Source organism: Ambystoma mexicanum, chromosome 8 (assembly GCF_040938575.1).
Source record: "Ambystoma mexicanum isolate Mex_15411 chromosome 8, UKY_AmexF1_1, whole genome shotgun sequence".
NCBI classification, from domain to species: domain Eukaryota; kingdom Metazoa; phylum Chordata; class Amphibia; order Caudata; family Ambystomatidae; genus Ambystoma; species Ambystoma mexicanum.
Window position 1 is genome coordinate 1,310,182,088 of NC_090929.1, and position 27,533 is coordinate 1,310,209,620.

Genomic DNA, 27,533 nt, shown 5'->3' on the forward strand with positions numbered 1-27,533 from the left:
TAAATTGACATATAACTTGAGAGATAAATGAAGGTAGCAATCTATATATTTCAGCCAAGAGGCGATTCATCAGCATTTAGCCCAGCTGAACACAGTACATCTATGTCCCAACAGTGTGATAGCAAGACACTGGCTGAGCCTTTCATGGATTGTTCTATCTTAAATTGATCAGTACAGCCTCACATGCTTTTTAAATATACGTGTAAGGTAGGTTTACCGGTTCCCACAGATTTTTCAGCCAGCCTGAATTGCCTTGAATATGCTAAATGAGCTGGCTGCTTATGCCGCAGAGAATGAACGGATAATAAACTGAGCCAAAATAAATGGTATGGTGGTATCCAGCAAGAAAATGAATAGGCCTCTATTAAATACAGTCCTGGGAGAATTGGATATGCGGGCCGGTATCTCAGCTTGGGTCTGGAGATGGGATGTGATGGGACATATAGAGATATCATGGAGCTGAAAATTAGAAAAGCTAAGGTTATTATTGCACAAGTATGCAAATTCTCCGCTTGTAATGCTGGTTACTCGTTTGAAGGTGTGCTAATGACTTATAAGCAACGCTACTGCCCGATGATTGATGCCCTTACTATGGGTGACCTAACACGGTTAGCCTTGAGGGAATGTTTTGGCGGAGATGCTTAAGATTGCCATGTTTCCTATAGAGTACCTTTGGCTTGAACTGGAGCTCACCTCCCTACGTAGAATGGCTTTAGGAAGAAGGGGGAGCTTCATTTTGCTAGATACATTTGATGAGCACCAGGAGACCGAAATGTTTCTGTGTCTGAACATGGAACTGTATGGAACTATTGGTTGGACTCATGATTTAGCACTGGGTGGGTGTTACATGGCTACCAAATTGTTTTTTGTTAAAAAGCTTGAGAAAAATAGTTTATGTATTTGTATACAAATGAAGAATATTTCCTTATTTTGTATGTTTATATGTATATCTGTTTTTATATTTCTTGCTTTTTAAAAATGTGTAACATTTGTAAATTGTTTATATACATGTGTATTGTTCATGTAATATGTTAAAAGTTCAAATTGAACTAAAACAGAATAATCATAATAATAATACATTGCTTTGAAGATCTATAAACTGGAAGCGTGGTCAGATTTGGGTTGATTCTTGGGGAAAAACACACACAAAATAACTTAAAGAGCTTAATTAAGGAACAGAAAGGTAGGGTAAAGGTACAGGTTGGGATAGGATGCGTGGGAGGATTAGAGAGAAGAAATGAATTCCCGTCCATCTGTGAACGTTAACCAATTAGGACAGCACATTAAACTGTGCTGTAACATATCTCAGTGGATTATTGACCTACTGTAGAGATTTGTTTGCAACCTGCATGTCCAGGTTTGAATTTTGTTAAAAAGAAAAGCCTGTGGTCCTTCTGAAGTTGATCAAATGAATGAGGTTGCATTTCAAACCAGTAGAGTCAGCAACATATCAGGCAAGCCCGTGTCTGCTTTTCTTCATCCAGAGGGTGACACATTGCGTATTATTGAAGTTTATAATATTACAAACCAGGGAATTCATAACACACGTGGACCTCTGGAATACGTTGGTAGGGTCGGGGTACAATCAGTCATGCATTAGGGATAGATGGAGTTTCATTTTGCTGAGTTTGCCTAAATGAGGACTTCTCAAGTTATTTATTTAATGACAGGCAAAGTCAGGCAAAGTCCATGGTTGTAGATCAATGTCCTCAGAATGTCCAGTAGGGTGAAGGCTGTGTCAGTGACATGTCAAGCTGTCATGATGTAGATAGACTCTGATGTTCTTTAAAGAAATTCCATTTAGCCAGGTAGGACTGCAATGTTATGAGCTCTGTATCTGGTGAAAAAACACATCCAATTAATCTGCAGTAAGAAGCCTAGTCTCAAAGTGTTTGTTGTTGCAAGTGATGAGATATGTTAGTGCATCCCAGCACTTGTGCCCAAAAAAGTTGTGCCTCATTCAAAAAGTTCCTTTGAATGGGTGCATATATGGTGCCACATTATTATTCTCTTTTTTCAACCCCTTTGCATAGATGCAAAAATAAGGGGACATTTATGTGCATGTTATTGTGCATCCTAAATTCAGAAATGGGATTGAAATTAGATTACAACACATTCCCATGAAGATCTATGGAACATACACATATGAAGTGAGTTGCATCACAGGATCATTACTGACCCCTTCACACATTATTTTAAAGCATGGGACAAAAGCAGTAGTATCCCTCAAACAGGGATACACATGTTGTTTTCTTTTTTTACACATTTTACAATGGCCTTTAATGGCCTATCATGATGAAATGCAATTGGCACTTTGTGCTGTTTAAAAAAATATGACAATTTTTTGTTAGCAGGAATAAAAACGCCAGATTTTCAAACGTTTTATGGGCAAATGTGAGGAGGTGCCACCAAAAAAAAAGAAGCAGCCCAATTCACATAGGGCATCTGAATGAGTGCATCTTAGATGGGCTTATTTAGATGCCCTTTTCACCCTTTGCGCTTTTGCACAAATAAGTGGGCGCTTTCGGACGTTTCAAAGCATATGCCGAATTCAACAACTGGATGGACTTTAAAATGCCCAGATGAGAGGGTCATCCTTCTGCGCCTCTTGAAACAGACACAGGGGGAGACACAAATCATGACAGGGTTATTCCGATCTTGTCATGATTTTCTTTTGAAGTGTTAAACAGCATATGTCAAACAGCATATGTCCTTCAATCATATTGCTTCATTTTGGGAAGAGTTTATTTTTGGTTTCTGTATTAAAGAAAGAGCGATGTTCAAGCACTTAAGCATTTAGACTCTTTGCTTTCCTTGAGCATCCCTGGCAGGAAAAGTTCTGAACTTTTGAATTGCAACCTTTGTTTGTTTTGTACAAGGCTGGCAGGAAAAGGTCTGACCTCTTCAAAAGAATGTTTACAGCATCATTTCTTTAGCATGAATTTTCATGTACGTAGACCAAATGTGTCACTCACATCTCTTAAAGGTTTGGCAAAGCCAGAGCACCTGAATACAGGGATATATTCAGATGATTGAGGGTTCGGAGTAGGCATGGACAAAAAGGCTAACAACGTGGCAGAGTCTTGCAGCATCTATGGCAGATTATTGTGTCCTAGTCAAGGTTTTTTTTTTCTCTCGGAGCCATCTGAATGCTTTTACCAAAGCAATGGAGGCAGGTATAGTCATCCAAATGTGATAGAAAAAATTGAAATCTCTCTAATAAGAGCAGTTTTAATCCCAACACATGTTCTTCTTGCAAAACGGGGGCATGACCATTGCATTGGTACTGAACAATTAAACATGTCAGTGGGCCTCATTACAAGTTTGCTGGTCCGGGAACTACGGTACCGGTAAGCTTGCCGGTACCGTAGTTCGCGGACCGGCAAACTACGAGTTCTACTCGCAGATGCCATTACGGCCGCCAGGTCTGAACTGGCGGGCGTAACGGCGCCCGCGAGCAGAGCATGTTGGAAGCACCGACACCATTCTGAATGGGGAGCAAATGGCCAATTACCGGGTCCGGCAGGGCTGTAATGACCCGGTAATTGCCCATTTGTGGGCGCCGGAAAAAATTGCAAGTTTGGCGGCAGCCTGCCGGTTCTACCGCCAAACTTGCAATGAGGCCCAGTGCCTTCTATTTGTTTAACTTGCTCTGATCTACTGAAGTACCTCACATTCAACAGAGAATCAATTGCTGTACTATATAAAAGATGTCTTCATCTTGCAGTATGTGAGTAGCCCTTTCAGCAGTCTTCGGATGCAAAAGCATGAAATAAACTCCTTTTTTTCATCCAAGGTGTAAGTGTGTAATTATGCATATTGGGGTTCAAAATAGAGAACATCTTCCTAAAATGAACACATGTTTGGATTCCTTACGCGTTTGCACTATAGAAATATGTCTGATTTAATGTAGCATAACATCAAAGAGCATTTTTAAACTGCATTTTTAATGCCACACTAGTGCACACAGGATACCTTGAAGCATGTCGCAGAGTGCATGAAAGCTGTGCTTTAGGAAGACTATGCGCTTCAGTGCCTCACCTCATACCCTATGGCATTTATACTGCAATTGTTGCCAAGGGAAACATGCATGATTAGTTTGTGTATGTGACCATAGTGGCCTACATCGGTACAGTCAGTACAGTAAGTTTCAGGTACATACATGTGATGGTTTTACAGAAATAAGGGCAAAGCCAATGTGATGGTTTTCTCACTCTAGGGTGTTTGGGGGTAACATAGGTACAGGCAGCAAGTCAATATCTTTGTACATTTGCATACATTGTTACTAGCAGTATGTGCAGAGCCAACATGGTGATTGTTCCTACTTGGAAGTGTGAGGGAGGTTACTTTGGCGCAGGCAGCATGGGCAGGGCGTCTTTATGGTATTCTTGCTGGCATTATGGGCAAGGTCAACATACGTTTGTGTGTACGTGGGAATACTGGCATATAGTGGGGAGCCAGCATGAACATGCAAAGGAAGAGCCAGCATAAAAATGTGTTTTACACTGGCAGACACTTGCAGAATACTAGCATATGCTATGGGCAAAGAATCAAGAAAACTATTTGGAAAATGCTCCTGCGCACTATTTGTGACTTGGCACCTCTTGTATTTTCTTGTGTGTTAACCTACATAAACCGATTATAAACTGCTTGGCTTTTTACCCAATTTTTCAAAGAAAGTGATCTGGGAAATGCACCATTTCAGTCCTTTATTTAAGACAAAAAGAATCCTGGGGTAGAGAACAACACCCGATACGCATTGGTTGATCCGTGCTCTCTCATTACACTTGGTTACTCATGCATATTCATCTATATTCATGAAGAATGTTTATGCCCCTCCTATTAAAAGATTCACCAGCCACCACTGCCAAGAAACTATCAAAATATGTTTTGATAGAAACATTTCTAATTTATACAAAAATATCTGTTGCACTTTTGCTCATTAGAAAAACAAAGGGCACCATACAAAAAGAAATACAATCAATTTACTTTTGTGGGGTCAATCAAATCAAAGACAATCATTTACACAGTGTCAGGGCACAAACACACACCGCCCCAGAAGAAGTGCAATTTTAACCCCTGCTTACAATATAGGCTTTTGTAATGTTTTTGTGCCACAATCATCCCTTCTCATGCCCATCTGTTATTGGTACTACTTATGGTGTCCTAATTCTATCACCGTCTTTGAACTTAGATCGATCCTCAGTACACGTTTTTATGGCAACCGGCTGGTTCATGCCCCATCACCATTCAGTTCTTACCTTTATCTTTCACCAAGGCTTCAAGCTCCTCTTTCAGGCATTCGTGCCAATGTGTGATGTCTACATGTAGGGAATAGTCACAACACACGTTGCTGTCCGCCCATTCTCTCCATTGGTCATACGCAGTCACTAGGTTCATTCCATCTTCGGGAAATACATGGTCAACTGAGGACAAACAAGAGATTCCTGAGTTCATGTATGTGTTCAGTAAGATGTATCTTGTCCCTGCACAGGCACAGATCCAAATGTTTCAAAGGAGCAATACGAGTGGACGAACTAGAAAAGATGCCATTCTAGGACTTTAAAGGAGGAAGGAACGTTTTTACATCTGCAATATGTATAATGTTTAGCCTGTGTTTTTAAACTGGAATGTATTGAACTTCAAATCCCACATCATATGTTCTCACATCGTATGTTTACATTTTCTGGGCAATCCTTAACACACCAATATTCTTGCAGTAGCCCACAGAAGAATATGAAAAAAATAAATTACATAGTATTTTATAGTCATTGTCTATAAAAAGTAAAATTAATTGTACAACCACATGAAGTAAAAAGTAGCTGCCTCCCTTTAAATGGAACAGAGTAGGAAATGGACACGTAAAAGCAAGGTGTACTGCTTATACGACTCCAGTTCCATCTCTGCCCCATTGTGCAGCAGTGACAAAGCAGCAGATCTTATCAGTGTGTCTCATTCTACGCCTGCATGAGATTTTCATGCAGCCACACAACGTTTGGGTTCCTATGGAATCCGCACCAGTGAAAGACCAGGCAGATTTCATAGAACTCCATGAATATATGCCATCTTCATAGTGTCATTTGCAGGCAGTATGTATTTCTTCGCAAGAGGAAGAATACAACTAAAGTATAAATGGGCAAATACCCAATGTATTTCTTTAGTATTGGCCCGGTTTTCGAATATTTAAAATTGCAAGACGTTAATGAGAACTCTTGCACCCATCTAACATCACTTCCAACATCCATGATCGTTGATGTCTTTTACATTCTTTTCTCTGATCCATCACATTACTCTCCACTTTCCTTTGTTACTTTGATATTATTTTAGAAGGTCAAGTAGCCCAACCTCTGCTTTGCGAAGGCAAAATGATGTTTAACATCTGTTTTGGAACTGTATTTGGCTGATAAAATTGAAGGTCACTTCAACAATGTTGAGCCTCTACAATGCCAAAACGGTTGTCCCAACTTAATCCAAGCATATAACAATTGCCTTTATCTAGGAAAGAGGGCTCCAAAACGTTCCAGCAAAGCCAATGTTGGCATGATTGAACCTGCCACTGCTCTTCTATTGGGATATTGCATGGCAATATAAAGAGATAATAGAACATGGCAGTGCTCCGCCAACTAGCTATATTCTTGACAATACTGTGAATACCTGGCATTGAATGGTAATGGTGTGATTAAAGTAGACTTTTCAGTTAACAAAGCCTAAACATGATATGACTACCTGGTCTTTAAATGCAATACATGGAATAAGACAGAGACACCTTGGGCTCAGAGTGTAAAGTACTCCCCCATACATTTGCATTCAAACTACGAGACACAGTTGAGCTTGTTCACCCCTTCATCAGAACTTTCAACTAACAAGATGTTGCCAGGGGTCATCCACCATTAAATCAGTTCAACCACAGCACAAGCACATAAAACCTCAATACACTTCAATGGGCTCTGACCCACCAAAAACTGTCAGTTTTCACCCAATTAGGGGACACAAGAGGAATGCCTTTTCCTCCAGAGGTCGATACATTGAGTACCAATAAAAAGGTAAACAATGTCTATTAATACAGTGATTGGAATTGGAAGGAATACAGCATGACATGCTATACAATATGTCATATTATTATGAGCAACTGAGCTTCTGATGCTAATGTCTGTGCTGAATAGCTTTAACGTAGCTAAACCCCTTGGCTTAGTTATTGCTTGATTTTAATGACAGCTGCAGTATCAAAGTTAATGAAAAGACATACGTATCATTGTGGTTCCTCCAGCAAGGGCAGCTTTTGTCCCTTGAAAGAAGTCATCTGCTGCAGTCATCCCCATCAAAGGCATCTGCAGTCTTGTGTGGACATCAATTCCTCCTGGTATAACCATCAGGCCATTAGCATTAACTGTTTTCACTCCACCCGGCACAATAAGATTTTCTCCAATTTGTCTGAAAAAATAGGGAGGTTCCATCTGTTATAGTCATATTTTCATAGATTTGTCAGCCACTGGCCATAAACAAAACTGTTTTTACATTTAAATAGAAGATGAAAACATGTACAATACAAAAATAACAAATTACGCATTTTTATCATTGTACACAGAAGTTAACACATTGCAAACCATTGAAGAACTGCGCTTCTGTGCACAAGGTATGTCTTTTGCACAACAACATTTGAGCATTTTAGAGATCCACAGCACCATCATTAGTTGGCCACTGTCTCCGTCTCTATGCCAGCCAAAAGCCACGAGAGGAATTCAAGCGGGAAACATCAAATCAAGGGCCTGTATAATTGTGTGAATTGCTGCCTCACACGAAATAAGCTGTAAAAAGATGCTTCTAAGTCTGCAGAAAAGGAGGTAGAAGAGGAAGTGGGTTACAGTTTCTACTTATCACAGCTCCCAAGAGTAAAATCATCCAGAGCCTCTGTCCTAGTCAGCAAACAGCCCTGGAAATGCCATCACCAGTACTTGCTAAATTTCACACTCTCCTGTTGGGGATCCAGGATAAGAGGGAGTTCACGCCTCTAATCAATTTGATCACTGAGCACTCAAGGCATACTTGGCTAAGGCTGCTTTACAATTCCAGAATCACTCCTTTGGAACATAAATAGCACCTCTGAGTAACTTTTCTGTGTCTAAAATTGCACACATACATTAGCTGTGGGATGGCATTACCCTATATAACTGCCTGATGTCTTCACTGCCCACATATATATTGCCCTAATGCCAGGACTCAAGACTTGCCAGAACCTCTATCACATGCCCACACATAAGCATATCCAAACCTGATTGGTCAGCACTATGATCCACATGACCAGCCCAGTACTTGCCCAATTCGCATTGTCCTCTGGCTGGCATCCTCTTTGCCCAGCGCTCCCCGTCCTGTGGGAATCAGTGCAACTAACAAATACAAGGCTAGCAGTCAATTCACATAAAACAGTTCCTAGCAGGTGGTCGCTGCAATGTCTGTGTATTACATGTATTATTTAATGTTTTGCAATCTCTGGTCATGCAGAAATAACTAGCTTTTAATTGGGGAGGATAATTAATTGGGCTACTTATGTCTGTATTGCCTGGAGCGACTGTTAATATACTGAGTATGTCCCTATTTGACAACATGGTGTTGGTCTCTGATGAAGCAGAACACATACTGGATAGGGTATGTCAGATCCATTCCTCCTGCTACAGTTGGGTATATTACAAGGGTTTGATAACCCACTCCCTTTAAATGCACTGCACCCTACTTACACCACCTAACAGTGATCTTTCAGTCTTATCCCTGCTCTGCACACTTGGCGATGGTGGTTACTGAGAAGCAGTATTAGCAATGTGCACTATTTTACTCAAAATTGTGCTCATCTCCCAAAGGGTACATTTTTAGTACTTTTTACACTTCCTATATCTATGCATATACTGAATTGTATTTTCTGAGCAGGGGTTCACACTTGTTTCTTTGATTATTGACACTCTTGGCACCCTGCACAATACCTGTATTAAATAAAGAATTGTCCTGAGTATCTTAAACCTTACTAGATGGGACAGAAGTTCATAGAGCTACTGCTCCTCACAGTAGGTTCCACTTCTTGTGCATGGTAGCTGTGTAATCACGACCTCTGATAGTCTTTCCTAAAGCCTAAAGACTATGGGCCTCATTCTGAGGTTGGTGCTAGTCATGGCGCTATTAGCGCCATGACTAGCACCATTACCGGTACTGTGTCCGCCCTGGTTCAATGGGGACTTACCGGTCTAGTCCGACCTTTGCGGGACCGGTAATCCCCATTGAAAATGTCAATCCCCATTCCCATTTGAGCCCCCATAGGGCTCAATGGGAATGGGGAGGGTGCTAATAACGATACCGTAAATTAGCTCTGAAGTCCCTTTGCGGGTCCCATCCTGCTAAAAACAGGCGTTAAGGAAGGACCCGCAAAGGGACCTCGGAATAGGGTGCAAAGAGATTACCGGCACCGGTGTCATTACCGGTGCTCGGTATCCCTTTGCGCCAGGGTCGTAATGACCCCCTATAACTGTATGGTTTTCTACAATCCAGTACTTAAACAGGCTTATATGCCCTGTCATTAGAAATATTGTGTTTATCTCTTCTTCTCCACTGGGCCCAGTCATAATAATGGATTTATCAATTCAGATTGGTAGGTAATCATCACCTCAAGGTGCTATCTCTACCTGTTCAACTCACATTACTTGTCCGCCCACAACTCATGCACCACTTCATTAAAACACATATTTCTATTACTGTGCTTAGCCAACTGAATGGCTGTGAAGCCTACTGTACCCCACACACGTTGACTTTCGTCAACAAAGTCCTTAACCTACCCAGATCCTTCTCTGCCTATACCTATCAGCATCATAGTTCTCCATGCAAAAGCTCTCTCTCTCTCTCTCTCTTTACATTCGTCATTCAATTGCTGCAACCTGTCTATACACCCATCCAGGGTCTTACCCTCACCCCACTACCTCAATGACTTCAAGTCACTGTACTCTACACTGCAATCTATTTGTTGCTCATCTCTTCACAAACTATCAGTCCCCCACCACCAGTACTCCTCCCGCTTTTACTCCTATTCCGTACATGCTCCACCTCTAGGATGTTTGCTGTCTTTTTCATTAAAGAACACCTCAGGCATCTCTTGCAGTGTACTGCTTGTAATTGTAAGTGATTTCAACCCGGCACTCCACCTAAGTCAATGCCTAGCGTGTGATGCACAGTTTGAACCCTTAATTATATATTTTTGTCTAGAAGTTATTTTATTTCTGAATGATGTACCCTCATACCACGCCCCTCTCTTTGAATCCCCCGGTCACACTGAACCAGGAAGCAGGTTGTTTTGCAAAGTTAAAAGATTTATTTTATGGATTTTAACAATATATATATATCACGCTATTAATATTTATACAATAATCACAAAGGGGTGAGATTACAATCAACAATCTTTTTAATCAGTAGGAGTAGCACAGAATAAAACTTTGTGTGGGTTAAGTCAAATGCAATGTAATCACTCTTTCCCCCTGATACTACTCAATCCCCCCAAACATGCAATATAGAGATGGAAGGAGAGAAAACAGGTTTCAGGAATATACAATCTCAACCAATACAGTTTCAATCCCAATTCCCCCCCAGCAAGCAGAGAGAAACAGGAATGATTTCAAACCAGGTCAAATGCTTTTGAATGTGGTTTTGAATGAATGGGAAAAACACTGAAAATGGATTTAATTCACTTAATTGTATTCAAAACTAGTGGGAGCCACTTTATATAGTTTCAGGTGAAAACTAGCAATAATGATTGAACAACTAGCAGGTAGGAAACAGCATTCTAAAGTCAGATACAAAGAATAGCTGTTTTACACGTGATAAAATTGAGCCAAATGCAGATTTGAGGCAAACTTTTCAGCGTGCGAGAAACGCGATTACGGAAAAACTACAAGGAGTTGGAATGCGGTTTTGGGTTTGTTTGAAAGTTGAGGATGTTAGTTTCAATTTGACACTTAATGAAAGATGCGCTTTTGAATTACAAACAAGAATTTTCGTTACACTAAGGGAGGCTATGAAAATGCAAGATACCCAACGGGACAGCCACCAGATCAGGGCGCCTCTGCTCTGACTTTTGCCCGCCAAGACACTTGTCTTTCTTCAGCAAATATATTAGCACAAATATGATATTATCACTACAATTAACAAAGGACTATATGGATGAGGGAAATATTCAGAAAAGACAAAAGAGATTCTACAATGCAGTTCTGGATATCATAGAATGGATCTGGATTGGATTACTTAAGGATAATATACTGGCTATGGACAATTCTATGTTATAGATACTCACAACTATGGTTTGGAATAGGCCCGTCAAATCTCTGGTCAAAGGTTTTGGACTGGAATTCTGCTAGCCCACCGGACAGGATTCAGGCACCCGGTTCTGCACTCAGCACAGCACTCTGGTCTCTACACGGCCTCTGAACTGGATCTGGCAAGAGTTCTTGGCAAGAAGCGGAAACAGCACAGCCAGGCTGTTCAATTTTTGGTGTGCCCCTTAGAAGTCTGGGGTTAAACCCAGGTTTCAAGATTTAAAGGTCAGCTGAGAAAGGTACAGCTTTGGAATTGGGCCTTCTGCTTTCAGAGTTCTAGAGTCTTGGATCTGGGTTCTCCTGCAGAGCGCTTCGCCGACAATCAGTTGATGGGTGAATGTGTGTGTCTTTTTCTAGGTCCTAAACTGTCCCTATTTATGTATTTCCCAAAGGGGTGATTAGGCTGAATCATCTAAGCACACCCTCTAGGATTCCTATTGGATAAAGTATTTCCCCTCTCCCGATATGAGAAGAAAATCTGGTGTCATAGTGATGCTGCATTTCACAATCCAGGGAGTACCTCCCCTTTGTTTCAGTAAAGTAAATCTATTTTTCACATAAATCATATTTACAATTTCACCAATTTGCTAATAATACATATTCATATCACAGATTTAGTACAGCATGTATCCATCCGAGTTCCATCTCGGTGAGAGCTTCAGTTCCAATTTTATAGTTTTTCGCGCTTTTGATTGGGTACCCATTGTCAGATCTGTCCACATTTTTCTCCATACATGCGCATGACATCTGGGCATAATCCTGTGAGGTTTCATATTTCTAGCATTATCACAATTGCTACAACATCAACATTTTGGTAGTCCTGTCTATGAACATCGCACAGATTTCAGAGTAGTTTCAAACTGTGAGCAGAAATTTCATTTTAACAACACTATATTTACAGATGTTTACCAATTTTGTTCAGTTCTCTGTGAGTCTTTTTCAAAAAGATATTTTCTTGTGGGTCAAGATACAAATATATGTCTGGTCCCGCCCCCAAGGTTTGGCTGGGCCAGAGCACTCCCAGGCTCCCTTCCTGCTGGCAGTTATTTTCTGTTGACAGTTGAATCTGCATATCTTTTCAATCAAGGGAGTTTTTGTCTCTCCTCAGAGCAACAGTCCAAAATCTCCTCCCACCTCCATTAACAACTCAATGACAGTTCCTGAGCAGAGAGCAGGGGGAAGATGCATTTGAAGTACTGTGGCTAACATTAGTTCACTTTTAAAACACTGTTTTAAAATTGTCTTTTCTAAAATAAACTTTACATTTTCAATAAATATACCCACAGATCTCTTCATTCCAGTCTTTTTAAAACATAGAAATTGAATTGTAACAACCTATATTGCTTTTGATGGCAAGTCTCTTCTTTTCCACAATTTGATCTTAATGTACAAGTTTAACTAACAGTATAAGTAAATGACGGCTCTGACACAGGCCAGCGGCAGTACTGCGCCCATATCTGACAGATTTTTCCAGGCAAGCACCTTTTTTAATGTGGATTTTCTTGTGATGAAATGTGCTTCTCCTGACATTGTGCTTAGGTGGATTATTTGAATAAAGTGAAGTTTAACACCCAACAAGGATGTTGGATCTTTTCTGATGTTTGGGGAACCATGATTTTGCACTTTCAACAGCTAAGGAAAAACGGTTTTTAAAGCACTGCTGGGTTTTCCTTGGCAATGCAGCCCTGCCTTTTCAGGGAATTCCATTTCACTCTGTGGGCAGCCCAATGACAGGTTTTGGTAGTGTGGTCTCCGCTTCCACCACTGACACAGGCAAAATGGATTGGCGGCCTATTTTTCAGGTTTCCCTGCGCGCTTCTCAGAGATTTTTAGCACATAGAGCTTTTTGGCGGCCATCCTGTTGTTTCTGATGAGACCAGCACACAGTGATGTTGCAGGGCAGAGCCTAGTGGGTCAGAACATCCCACAAGCCCCCCCTTGCGGTTTGGCATTTATCATCCATCAATGGGAAGTCGCAAGACTGGGATGATCAGTCTCATTTCTTTTGGTTCCAAAAATGGAAAAGTTCATCATCTTTTCCTCCATCAGGGGTGGATCGACCAGTTCCTCGCCCAGTCCTTATGTGGGTATGAAGCGATACTCCTGGCCCCTTGGATCTTTCCTTCCAGTCCCCGGGTGGTCCTCCTTGGTTTTAGTCCCCATGGTTTCCAATTCTAGGATAACAAAGCAAAAACATATTTGTAGACATTTCCCCACCACTATTATTGTGGGGGGGGGGGGGCGGACACATACATTTTGACAAATCAGGACACATTTTTCTATTGGCAATTTATTGACTATACAGATGGAATATTTTATGGTGGGAATTCTAGGGAGCAGGGGTGACCTCCTCTGGGGTTCCAGACGACTCCTCCAGTTGCTGCAGAGTGTGCCTAGGATGGCAACACTTCAGGTGGTTAATATAGACCCACTTATTTTCCCCCTCTGCCAAACTGCATTTGGGGATGCGGATTTTGTAGGCGACTGGTGAGATTTTGTCTACAATTTGAAAAGGTCCTGTCCAGCTAGGCAAAAATGTGCACTGTTTAGCCTGGCTCCTTTGGAAATTATATAAGTAGACCCAGTCTCCTACATGGTATTCCTTTCTGGTAGTCTTTAAGTCATAGTGGGTCTTCATGCTGTCTGCAGATCTCTCTAGATTTAGCTGAGCATAGGCAAAAGCATGTTGAAGGTTTTTTCTTAGATTTTCAACATACTCATGAGTTGTGGAGGCATTGATAAATGTCTGCTCTTGGGTTCTGTAGAGCAGATGCTGGGGAAGCACCATCCTGCTTCCAGTCATCAGCTCAAATGGTGACATTTTAGTTGCAGATGAAGGGGTAGATCTGATGGCCATTAGGACAAGAGGTAATCGAATATCCCAACTTGGCCCAGAATCTGCCACAAACTTTTTTAATATGCTCACAATTGTCTTGTATCTCTCTACTGCACCACTAGAGGCTAGCCGGTAAGCAATGTATAGCTTCCTTTTGACCCCAAGTATCTCCCACATCTTTGTCATTACTTCGCTAGTGAAGTGGCTTCCTCGGTCTGACTCGATCCTTTGGGGTAGTCCAAAACGCAAGAAGGTGTGGTTGATCATCAGGGCAGCTGCTGTTTCTGCCTTGCAATTTGGGGCTGGGAGACATTCCACCCATTTAGTAAACAAGCATGTCATGGTCAACATGTACTTATTTCCCCTGGAAGAGAGAATCACGGGCCCGATAAAACTGACTTGCAAATCTGACCATGGCAGTGTCATCCCCCCTCTTTTGGAGAGGTGCACACGTGTGAGGGATGTTGGCTGAAATTGTGCACACACAAGACACCCCTTCAAGTATTGTTCGAGGTCCTTCCCCATGTGTGGCCAGTATGCAGCCTCTCTTAAGATTTCAAGTGTTGTATGAAACACCCTATGACCGGCTGTAGCCGCATAATGGGCATGACTTAACATCAGGCTTCGGAATGAGGTAGGGACCACCCACTGATCATGGCCAGCTAGGGATTTCCTTACCAACAAACCGTCTTGGATTTGGAAAATATTTGGACATTTCATCAACACCCTGAGGTGCTCTTTCCCTATGTAATCGGCATCAGTCAGGGGAAAGTTCTCAGGGTCCTCAATGTGTTGATAAAACTTACCAATTATTGAATCCCCTTTTTGAGCCGTAATCAAATCAGCATCTGGGGTCTCCTTACTCCATTGTGCAGTTGAGAGTTCATTGTGAGCATTTGTCTGGGACCTAGTGATAGCAGTGACCTGGATCTTCCCCAACAGGGACTCGATCTCAATAGATCCCCTTGGATGGCTCCGGTTTTGGCCAACTGATCAGCTAGGTCATTTCCCGTTTTGTCTGGTCCCTCTACTTTGGAATGACTCTTGATCTTTTTCTAGTAGATGGCCATCCCATTCAAGGTGACCAGATCATCAATGTTTTGAATTTATTTTCCATGTTTGATTGGTTTGTTGTTAGCACATAGCATGCCTCTGGTTTTCCAGTTAACCAGGTGCTCCACGAACCCGTTCCGTACATCATCCGAATCTGTGATTATGACCAGTTCGTGGAGTTGGTGTTGGACAGCAGTGAGGATGGCTTGATGCACAGCCATCAACTCTGCCACTTGACTACTTGAGGGACCAATATTGTACCCAGCGGAGGGTTCTGGGGCATCATTCACCCATGCATTCCCTACGCCGGCCACAAGTTCTTTTTCCCCGTTGTTAACATGGTAAGAGCAACCATCCACATAGACAGTGGGTATTCCCTCACACTTGTCTTCTTCAAAGACTTTGTGTGGGGAATTGAGGTATGCCTCCATGTTGTCCTTGATTTTTAAACTTTCATCCTCAAGACAGTTTTCTCTGGCACAATCATGCAAGTCAGCCAGACCTTGCGCGAGGGGACTCTTGTTTTGGCCATATCTGACCTCCACAGGAAAGCCTTGCATTGACAGAATAGAGGAAGTAATTTGGAAATGACTTACATTTCCGGCCCGGTTTCTGTCACTTTGGAGATATTGCAGAGGCTGGTGTGGAGTCTCCACTATGATGTGTTCCCCCTGGATAAACAGGTGGTAATTCCTCAATGCCCACACTGTTGCCAGGAGTGCCTTCTCACAATCGTTGAATTTTTCCTCCACAGAGGATAAAGTTTTGCTCGCATAGGAGATTACTTTATTGGCCATGTCATGCTTTTGGTATAATACTGCAGCCAAGCATGTATAAGAGAACCCTGTCTCCAACAAGAACTCATTGTTTTTACAGGGTAAACTAGGCAAGGTGCTTGTGAGAGGCTTCTTTTGAGTTGTCTTACTGACTCGGCTTGTTCTGGACCCCACTCCCACTTGACCCCCCCTCAAAAGATGAATCAGGGGTCTGGTGATCTCTGCGTAGCCCTCAATGAACTTTCTACTGTAATTACTCAGTCCAAGGAGGCTCCTTAGTTCCCACAGAGTTGTGGGATCTTTCCATTTCTGAAGTGCTTCCACTTTCTTTTCCTGGGGACAGAGACCCTGAGGAGTAATCTCATGCCCCAAGACATTTACACAGGTTCTACATCACTGTGCCTTTTGAAAGGAGAGATTTGCTCCAGCAGCTCTCAACTGTGTCAGAAAATAACGGATCTCCGCTATGTGTGCCTCCACAGTTAAGCTTTTGATTCAAACATCATCTACATAGGCCAGGTTACCCTTTCACCCAGGTCGGGCATGGCCTTATGTAGAAAAATGTTGAATTCATTGCCGGAGTTGATGTATCCGAAGGAAGTCTGGGTCCATGTGTACTGCTGCCCCCCGAAGGTAAGGGCCAGCTTGTATTGGTCCTACCTACTGACAGGTGCAGATACCCAACGGGACAGCCACCAGATCAGGGCGCCTCTGCTCTGACTTTTGCCCGCCAAGACACTTGTCTTTCTTCAGCCAATGTATTAGCGCAAATATGATATCATCACTACAATTAACAAAGGACTATGTGAGTAAGGGAAAGATTCAGAAAAGACAAAAGAGATTCTACAATGCAGTTCTGGATATGATAGAATGGTTCTGGATTGGATTACTTAAGGATAAGATACTGGCTATGGACAATTCTATGCTAGATACTCACAACTATGGTTTGGAATAGGCCCGTCAAATCTCTGGTCAAAAGTTTTGGACTGGAATCCTGCTAGACCACTGGACAGGATTCAGGCACCCGGTTCTGCACTCAGCACGGCACTCTGGTCTCTGTACGGCCTCTGAACTGGATCTGACGGGTTGGTTCTGGGTTACAGCTATCTGGTTACAGCTCTGCTCTACTGGTTTGGATCTCTGAGTTCTTGGCAAGAAGCAGAAACAGCATAGCCAGGCTGTTCAATTTTTGGTGTGCCCCTTGGAAGTCTGGGGTTAAAACCAGGTTTCAAGATTTAAAGGCCAGCTGAGAAGGGTTCAGCTTTGGAATTGGGCCTTCTGCTTTCAGAGTTCTGGAGTCTTGGATCTGGGTTCTCCTGCAGAGCGTTTTGCCGACAATCAGTTGATGGGTGAATGTGTGTGTCTCTTTCTAGGTCCTAAACTGTCCCTATTTATGTATTTCCCAAAGGGGTGGGTAGGCTGAATCATCTAAGAACACCCTTTAGGATTCCTATTGGTTAAAGTATTTCACCTGTCCTGATTTGAGAAGGAAATCTAGTGTCATAGTGATGCTGCATTTCACAATCCAGGGAATACCTCCCCTTTGTTTCAGTAAAGTAAATCTATTTTTCACATAAATCATATTAACAATATCACCAACTTGCTAATAAAACATATTCACATCACAGATTTAGTATAGCACGTATCCGTCCGAGTTCCATCTCGGTGAGAGCTTTAGTTCCAATTTTACAGTTTTAGGCGCTTTTGGTTGGCTACCCAGTGTCATATCTGTCCACATTTTTCTCCATACATGCACATGACATCTGGGCATAATCCTGTGAAGTTTCATATTTCTAGCATTATCACAATTAATACAACATCAACCTTTTGGTAGTCCTGTCTCTGAACATCGCACAGATTTCAGAGTAGTTGCAAACTGTGAGCAGAAATTTCAATTGAACAACACTATATTTACAGATTTATACCAATTTTGTTCAGTTCTCTGTGAGTCTTTTTCAAAAAGATATTTTCTTGTGGGTCAAGATACACATATCTGTCTGGTCCCGGCCCCAAGGTTTGGCTGGGCCAGAGCACTCCCAGGCTCCCTTCCTGCTGGCAGTTGTTTTCTGTTGACAGTTGAATCTGCATATCTTTTCAATCAAGGGAGTATTTTGTCTCTTCTCAGAGCAACAGGCCAAAATCTCCTCCCACCTCCATTAACAACTCAATGACAGTTCCTGAGCAGAGAGCAGGAGGGCGATGCCTTTGAAGTACTATGGCTAGCATTAGTTCACTTTTAAAACACTGTTTTAAAATTGTCTTTTCTAAAATAAACTTTACATTTTCAACATATATATCCACAGATCTCTTCATTCCAGTCTTTTTAAAACATACAAATTGAATTGTAGCAACCTATATTGCTTTTGATGGCAAGTCTCTTCTTTTCCACAATTTGATCTTAATGTACAAGTTTAACTAACAGTATAAGAAAATGACAGCTCTGACACAGGCGAGCGGCGGTACTGCGCCCATATCTGACAGATTTTTCCAGGCAAGCACCTTTTTGAATGTGGATTTTCTTGTGATGAAATGTGCTTCTCCTGACATTGTGCTTAGGTGGAGTGCTTAGGTGGATTCTTTAAATAAAGTGATGTTTAACACCCAACAAGGATGTTGAATCTTTTCTGATGTTTGGGGAACCATGATTTTGCACTTTCAAGAGCCAAGGAAAAACAGATTTTGAAGCACTTCTGGGTTTTCCTTGGCAATGCAGCCCTGCCTTTTCAGGGAATTCCATTTCACTCTGTGGGCAGCCCAATGACAGGGTTTGGTAGTGTGGTCTCTGGTTCCAGCACTGACACAGGCAAAATGGATTGGCGGCCTATTTTTCAGGTTTCCCTGCGTGCTTCTCAGAGATTTTTAGCACATAGAGCTTGTTGGTGGCCATCCTGTTGTTTCTGATGAAAACAGCACACAGTGATGTTGCAGGGCAGAGCCTAGTGGTTCAGAACATCCCACATAATCCAAAATGGTTCCAAAAGGAAAGCAATCTATTCCATTCTCCTTTCTGCTGTCCTTTCTTTCCTTCTTTCAGTCAGTGAGTGAGCAAGTAAGTCCACAGAATCTATGGATTTGGACTTTTATAGATCAGAAACCACTGCCTTAAGAAATGTGTATATGTCTCTAATCTAATTGGTCTGTGTATGTGATTGGACAGTGTTCCAAAAGAGACAGAACACTAATACATTCCCTATGTGCTCATTGGTCGTAGCAATGAAGAGGGCAGCCTAATGGGCATGGCTTATAGGCCCAGTTTCCCTCCCATGTAATGTGATGTGTTCTTGGTGATTTCTTCATTAAACAATTGAAATTTTCTGAAACATCATGTTCCTCACATGTGATCATGTTACTTATCAGTGTCATAACATTTATGGTTGAGCTTCAAAGCCAGTGTTTACACTTTTCTCATCAGGAAGCAAGCCATCCCCCTCCTGTTGGAATGCCATTGTGTCTCCTAAGACATGTTGCTGGCTTATTTCTTGAATGCAGCCTTTACAGTAATTTTCTTTTCCCCATTGCTTTCAGATTTCCACAAAACAGGGCAGCATTATGACATGTCTTTGTTATCAAACTCCAGTCAGAATTTTACATGTCTGAGTATCTATAGGTATTATGATACTGAGTCGTAATCCTGGAAGCAAATAAACAGAAGAATTCAGGCCCACATTACATTTTTTACTTGCCTATGAAATGCTGTGCTTTTCTCCCGAGATTGGACAGTTCTCCAAGTTAACAAAGATTGATGGATACTTTATGGAAACTGGTAGGATGTATTTGTTTAGCCTTGCCATTTGTTTTGGAAATATAATCTTGTTGTAGATGGGCTGACAACATTGCACATTCCTCACATGTGTATTTTCCAAATGCAGTGCAGGAATTTTGTATTTGTATTTTTAAATGCACTGATTTTCTCTGCATTCTTCCAATTGGTGTTGATTTCCCTACACACCTGACTGGAATGATCTTTGTCCAGCCATCAAAGCCATCTCTTCAGTGACATTCTTTAAATTGCATCTCAAAATCCTCCTCTTAGAGACAGAAGGAACACACCATACCCTTCCACATTCCTATCCAATCTAACAGCTCAACCCACCTCTTATGAATTCTGCCCCCTGTAATTTGTAAATGTGTAAATACTGATCTCAGGCTGTCACAGTTACAGATATTGGCAGTTTATCCAGGCTTTGCCCCGAGTATATATTTCTACTCTTACCCTTTCACCATTCAATAAACACAACTTAATCAACCAATGTTGTTCAGTGAAGGCACCTTACCTGAGGACTGCCTACACTCTCATATTATTACTTTCAAAATTGTAATTGTTTATTTGTACAGTGCTTATACACAAGTGGAGTGCTAAAAAGTGCTTCAAGGCGGGAAGGGAACAAGGGAATACTGTGGTCATTCTTAGGCCTTGAATTTTCCAAATGAACTAACAGAAAAATAACTAGCGAATTAGGCCTGACGGCATTTTTCCTAGTGCATGAGGTGTTTCAGGCACAACCAAGCTAGGGAGGGGAGACAAAGGGGGGGACATACAAATTAACTTACTAGGCCTAGTACATATAGGTCATGCATTGTGCAGACAGGAGTGCGAGGGAGGAGGGCAGGGGCAACAGGTGTGCACAGTCATCAGGGCACTGGGTTAAGTGCAGAGAGGTTACCCCTCAGGGTTAAGTGCAGAGAGGTACCCCACTCATGGAACGTGTACTGAAAGTGCAGTCGTGCTGAGCATAGTTCAGAGGCTTGAAGGCAAGTGCAAAGACTGGCAGGGGTGCCTGGGACCTGTGGTGCTCTGGAGGTGCACCAGGTGACCAGTCAGAAAAACTGAACAGAGTTAGGGAGAGAAGGAGGAGGTAAGCAGGAAATAAAGCAAAGGAGGTTAGCAGGGGAGAGGGAGAGAGAAAGAGGAAGATGAGGAGTTTCCGAAACTTAAGGAGCTCTGGCTAAAGACAGAGAGAGGAGCCAGTGGAGGGATTTCAGCACCAGAGGGATGCAGTCCCTGTGCTTGAGGCCAAGGATAGGTCTCGCGGTTCTGTTCTGGATGAGTTGTAGCGGACTGAGAGTAGAAGTAGGAAGATTGAGAAAAAGGTTGTTGCAGTAGTCCAGCCTAGAGAGAACCAGGTCTCTGGAGACAGTGAGCCTTTGGGGGAAAGTGAGAAATTGTAGAATACCTCTGAGGAGGTGCAACTGGTAGTGGAACTTTTTGGAGATGTCCGAGATGTGAGAACAGAAGGAGAGAGTGGAGTCGAAGATGATCCCCAGATTTTTTGCCTCACTGGCAGGTGGGGGCGGAGGGCCAGGGGAGGTGGCTAGAGTGAAAGTGGAAAGAGCAGAGATCCCAATGAGGATGATCTCTGTCTTACTGGCATTGAGGCAGAGATCCTTCACAGCACACCAAGACTGAATTGCGGACAGATGGTCGGGAATGAGCGAAGAGGAGGAAGAGGCTGAGGGTAGTCTGAAAGAGAGTGGCATGTCATCCACAAAACACTGGGATGGACGGTCAGAGAGGAAGGAGGAAAGCCACGCCAGGGCCTGATCAGTGAAGCCCAGGGTATCACAGAGACGGGAAATCAGGATGTTGTGGGTTTACCGTATCTAAGGCAGAAGAGAGGTTGAGAAGAATATGGACAGCAGGAGAGTTAGAGTCAAGATTTGAGGGCAGGTATTCACAGTTTCCATGCCTCTGGATGCTCTAAAGCCAGACTGATGGTCATGGGGACAGCCAACAGATTCTGTGTGGAGGGGAAGCTCAGAGATAGCCAACTTAACACCCTGACACGCTGCCCTTCTTCAATAAACACAAATGCAATACAATACAAATACTATGTCCACAATATTTCTTAGTGAACCCACCCGCACTGGAAGACCATTCAGTTATGACTCTTGAAGGGTCTGGCTTACCCTCTCTTGGCAACTTCTGTTTTCCATTATGCTTCCTACATTCACCTTTACACGGCCAACTTTTAGCTATGTTATTTCTGACTGTTGACTTGGTACGTCCAAATTAATTCCCACTGGTTTGGCAGGGGATGTTTTAGAACGAGTACTGGTAATGAGGCCTCCATGCGTTAAGGGCACACATGACCACATCTTATGCATTTCACACAACAATGTACTGACTAATTCTAATACCACCTTCCAAGTACTAAAAACTGCCATCACTGGAAAATGCTCAATATCACAAGATGGTCTATTTTCCATCTTTCTGATCAGTATTACATCTGATCCACTGCCAATGTCTACACATTCACCCCAAACATTGCACTCACATTCCCTCTCCCTCAACCCTTTCACAGCTTTCCAATTGTTAGTTCCCTATCCTTGCTCCCACTTCCCCCTCTCATCTTTTCCCATACTCCCAAAGACAAAGGTCTGGTTAGTCAGAATAGGGGCACAATATGTTATGCTATTTTGATTGATACCACGCATCACTGCCATTTTTATGATCTTCAGGCGCTCTGGTGGATCTGAAATGGAAGGAGGACTGTGAGGGCTTAGTTAGTGGTATTGAAAGGGAAAGTGCAAGAGAGCTTTGCTGTGCTGTTGGTAGCTTCAGTTCGGAAAATACAGTTACTGTGTGCTGGTTTGTTTATATGTGGTGTTTGGTGCATGAGTGTTTATGGGGTAATTTGTGTGTGAATATGCCACTTTCCAGACAGGCCACAAGACCACTACTTTCGTGATGAGCACAGAATAAAAGAAGTCTTCACATAGCATACTTACCTGGTATCTGCCACAATGGTGACCAATCAGACTTCTTGGCTTCAAGTTTCCCACCATGCTACCTCTGCACCCATGATCTTCAAGGGGGGTGCTTATAAAAATTTATCTTTCCCCTGTGCGACCACTGCAACCATGATCTTTAGAGGGAAAGCTTGTACAATTAACGTTTCCAGCTGCACAGACTCTGCACCCCAGGTCTCTGAAGGAAGAGGCCCTCTCAGAACCGGCATCCGTCCTGCAAGCCATGGCGGTTCCGCCACCTCCACGCTCCTTCAGTTTCAACTTCTGTGTTGTGGAGCTACTGCAAACACTCCACCTTCCACTGCTACTCTTCTCTATGTCCTGCGCTTGAGGGGGCTTTTTATGCCTCCCAGCTTCCCTCAGGTGTGGGTCATTAACCATATTAACCTGCAAATGGATATCTAGGACCTCTGCATCCATCTTCTTTGTCCAAGTACATTTAGCATTATGAGACTTGCAGTCCCCAATGTTCAAGTCACCTTTTTCCAAAATTTCGATCTTACAATAAGCCATTGGGTTTGTTGGATCTCGGGAAAAGTTATTAAAAGGAATTACCCATTCGTCCTGACCTGCGTCCCCGATGTGATCTCCCACACAACACCAACCCCCAGGGTCGGGATCAGGAAGCGTCTGCCTTTCCCTGGCCACATGAGAGGGGTCCAAGGCTAGGTTTTCTGGGTGAATCATCTCTGATTCATCACAATAGACACACAGTGAGCCTGATTAACAAAGCTTTGCTTAATGGAATTTTCCCATTCAAAAATACATTGTGAATCAGGTCCAGGGTGTCATTCCACAAATGCCACAAGAGGGGTGGGGGTTAAATTCCACTTCACCATCCATACCACTTTGCGCAGATAAGATAAACTAAATTTGGCATTCCATTACACCTCCAGATGCATTAAATACCAATGGATTACCACCAGTAATAAATACCATTGATGTTATTGCCACAGGCATTACAAATAATGAAAGTCTATCAGCGATTTTACTGAATTTTCTGAAATTCCATTACTTCCACTTCAGTAGTATACCATCATTATGTTTTTGACAGTAGCGAGCCTCATTCTAGAAATGGTGATAATTCTTCCACCTAAGTGAATGGGAAATACCACAAGTGGTAATCACAGTGCCAGACGAGCCAAACACTACTAGACCTGAAAAATATGTATAGCTCACATTGGGCCTCATTACGGTTTAGTGCAGAAATATAGTTATAAAACTGCTGAATTACCACCAAACCTGATTGCTGTAACCGCCAGCTGGTCCTGAGGAGTTACCACGGATTACAAGTGGTGGTAATTCCGAATTTTTTTGAGTGAATTGGACTACATGGGTATTTTTGACAGATTTACCATGAGCAGAATTACTGCATGGTAAATGTGCTGATTTTATTACAGCAAAGTGGCGGATTCAACTCCAGCCATTTGCTGGAGATAAATTCTCCACTTCACCTTGAAAGTTATGGTTCAGTAGTGAGGGAAAAATGGCAGTAATTCCATTACCACCCAAAATAAAAGTCAGTAACAAAATTCACATTTTCCCTGCACTGCCGAACTTGGAATGAGTCCCATTATCTGTTGTAAAGCAATTATCACATGGCTTATGCAAGTAAGAACAGAGCCGCACCTGCTTAGGTGGTTCATCTCCACTGCGGAAGACCAGTCACACTATTTTATGGGGTGAGCAAGGTCTACCCATCTACCCAACCCAATTACCGTGTTGGGCGGATTTTCTGAAGATTTTAGTAGTGAGGAGTCAGTGAGGTAGAAGCGAAATGGGAGGAAAGGGTTGGGGTCAAGGGTCAAAGACTTTGTCGGGTATTGCGATCCAGTCTGAAATCTCAAAGGAAAGTAGATGGGAAGCCGGATGCACTGCTTCTTGATGGGCCGCCTGCAGCAGTTTTGTGATTGGATGTATAGGGAAAAAAACCTAATTAAGATCTAAAGACTTGGTTGGGACTCTCTCAGGGGCCATCGACCCAGGAACAGGTCAATGGGCTATTTTTGTGTCAGTAGAGGGACTCCCAGAACCTCCCTTGTTTTGCATAATTAGGATTTTTGTTTGTTGATTAAAGCACCTATTCTTATTAGAATTATGATGTTAGTTATAGCATGTATTCACCATAAGGTATGAGAAGGAATGAATGGTTTGTTTTTCAATAAGCAGGAGGTACAACAGATTGGTCTCTAATATAGCATGTTTTAATGCTGGGCTTGGCACGCTGTCCATGTACGAGAAGTGGACAGAGATCAGGTCATTTCTTGTTGGATAAATCTTGGTGCACTGCTGTTTCTCCAATTTGGATAGTTGAAATGCCATGCCTTTAGATGTCAGAGTTTGTAAGGTAGTAGGTAGACTGAGGATCCTTCTTGTCATTTCCTATTGTCGTTCGGAGCTTGGATCAGTCTGCCGTTACTGGACCTCTGTGTCCTGGATGGTGTTTAGCGTTGGAACTTCCTTGTGAAGCACGATGGGCTCTTTCCATTGTAAGCATGATGGGTGATGCAGCTGGTTCTGAAATGTATTCTTTTCTTGAATAAGAGGGAGGGGAGTATATGGAGTGCTGGGGTGATATCATTGAACCTTTTCATCTGAGGCAAAGCTAGCATATGGGCATTTTGGGGCTCATTTTCAACTGGGCGTACTGCAAATGAAAGATGTAAAAGCTTTGCGTTAGGCTTTTATATCTTTACTATGTTGCAGTTTACTAGGTGGTCACACTCAACTCAAGGAGTTCCTTTACACCCCCAGTAAGGTGGCACGCACCCAAAGTACTTATACAGATTCAACATTTGTTAGGTCTCCAACCCATCTCACACCAACCCCAACAAGTACCCTATGTACCACTAATAATCTAGGAACCAGGCCGATGTATAGTAACAATATATATTTATTTAAGGTTTGACAAAGAAGACTAGCAACCAGCATCAGCTAACAATGCTGTGGCACTACAAAATATCACAAGCCCAAATTACCTTCCGTTATTAAAACACCATAGGTAGAATTTTGAAATATGCAGTCACAATTTACATCAGATTTAATTGCAAATTAACCAATAGAAAACATTCACAATACAATGGAAACATCATTTTGGCCCTATTTTGGGAACGTTTGAGAAAGAAACTCAATGGGAACATGTTTAGAAAGGCAACGTTTGAGAAAGAAAATCAATGTGAAAATCGTTTTGGCTTTATTTTTGGAAGGCAATGTTTGGAGAAGGAACTCAAATGGGGAAATCGTTTTTAGGCTTTTATTTGAAAGGCAAGCTTGGGAAAAGGAACTCAATGGGAACATCGTTTTTCAACACACCTTCAAATTACATGTAATGCTTGGTATTCTGGTTTGGGATGCCACGGAATAATTGGAAAGTTTCATTTTGCACACTTTACATTCACTTGAAAGGTAGCGTTTTAGGTTTACTTCTTTTAGGATTCAGGACCGCCCCTTCTGGGCAGGAGTCAGGGGTCACAATGTGCCAAGGGTCTTCCCAGTACTAACCCCCTATGCAAGATGGAGATTAAGGCTGGCCGTTTCCCCACCACATAGTTGATAGCTTTGGGATATATCTACTTACATGGGAGGCCTTGATTATGGGCTATAGAAGGAAATAGCAGGGCTCCTATAAGGACAGCACAGATCGGGTCAAGGGCTTCAGTCAAGGATTTTCTCCTGCACCCAGACTCCCTCTGGCTCCTCCGACGGCGTCCCATCTAGCTTCTAGATTTTCCTGTCACTGTCTCCAATTCAAGGATTGAGGCCTCTCTGCTAATTGTTTCTCGCAAGAGTTCGGCAGTAGACTACCTCCAGTAATAAAGTAAAAAAGCCTTGTTCTGATGCAAACTTGACCTCTTATAATGCTGATGACACTCCTAAATTATCATAATTCCCACGGTAAGGACTGGCTAGCACTCTCCCTCACCTCCCACCAAGACACCCACTGGCTGCTGATAGGACCAGGAGGTACGTATGATGTAGGCTGAGGGAGGAGAAAGATTTCTCATCTCAAAATGGCAGGCGGGGTTTACCTTTTTGGGTTCTGAAAATCTAACATGGCAGCTATGCTAATTATTCAGATAACTACATAAATCTATATAATTTTCTAATTCTACATTTTATGGCGAGTCGGAAAATACTAATTTTATTTCAGCACACCCTTCCTAGGTGGAGCCACTGTTTATTGCGCTTGGTGGCTGCACCGTAATAGTTACAACTCTGACACTACATACTTCCAACATTAATTTCACCGTCTACCACTTCATCCATTTTCCAGTTCCTCAGACTTATGAAAGGGTCAGAATCATAATTATGATCATAATTTAAGTTATGTACATCACAGAAATTGTACATAGTCCCGATTGGCACTTTATACCCTTTAATATGAATCCAGGCTGGGCTCACTGGGACACACAATACTCTTTTTATTTAGGAAAATGTGTTCAATGTTAAACATATGGCAATGCATTATATGAAGGTAGTTTCATTTCTGGCCCCCACCCCAAGCAGTTTCATTTCCCCTGTAAGTTTGCATTTTTCCTTAAGCATATGACCAGGCCATCTGCTTGGGCCAATGTTTATTCTACCCTCTTCTCCTGAGCTTCAAATGACTTTGCTCGTAGTTAATGTACAATTAATGGGGGACTTGACCTTAAAGGTCATTTCTGCTGGTCATGTTATCTGTATCACCATAGTTCCAATCTTTCTCTCTCTGTATTTCTAACATTTGGAATGATAACCAGACCTGTTTCCTTGGTGGGCCTAAACCCAAAGGTCTTG

General features: G+C 42.3%; 1 protein-coding gene across 2 annotated transcripts in view; it reads right to left on the minus strand.

Moving 5' to 3' along the window:
• Positions 1-27,533, minus strand: part of DPYSL4 (dihydropyrimidinase like 4) — a 314,640-nt gene that overhangs the window by 165,882 nt on the left and 121,225 nt on the right. For both annotated transcript variants that reach the window (XM_069611421.1, XM_069611422.1), the window contains exons 3-4: positions 7,247-7,431; positions 5,262-5,426 (exon numbers count right to left, since the gene is read on the minus strand). In XM_069611421.1, coding sequence (XP_069467522.1) covers positions 5,262-5,426; positions 7,247-7,431 — 350 coding nt within the window. The remainder of the gene's footprint in view (positions 1-5,261; positions 5,427-7,246; positions 7,432-27,533) is intronic.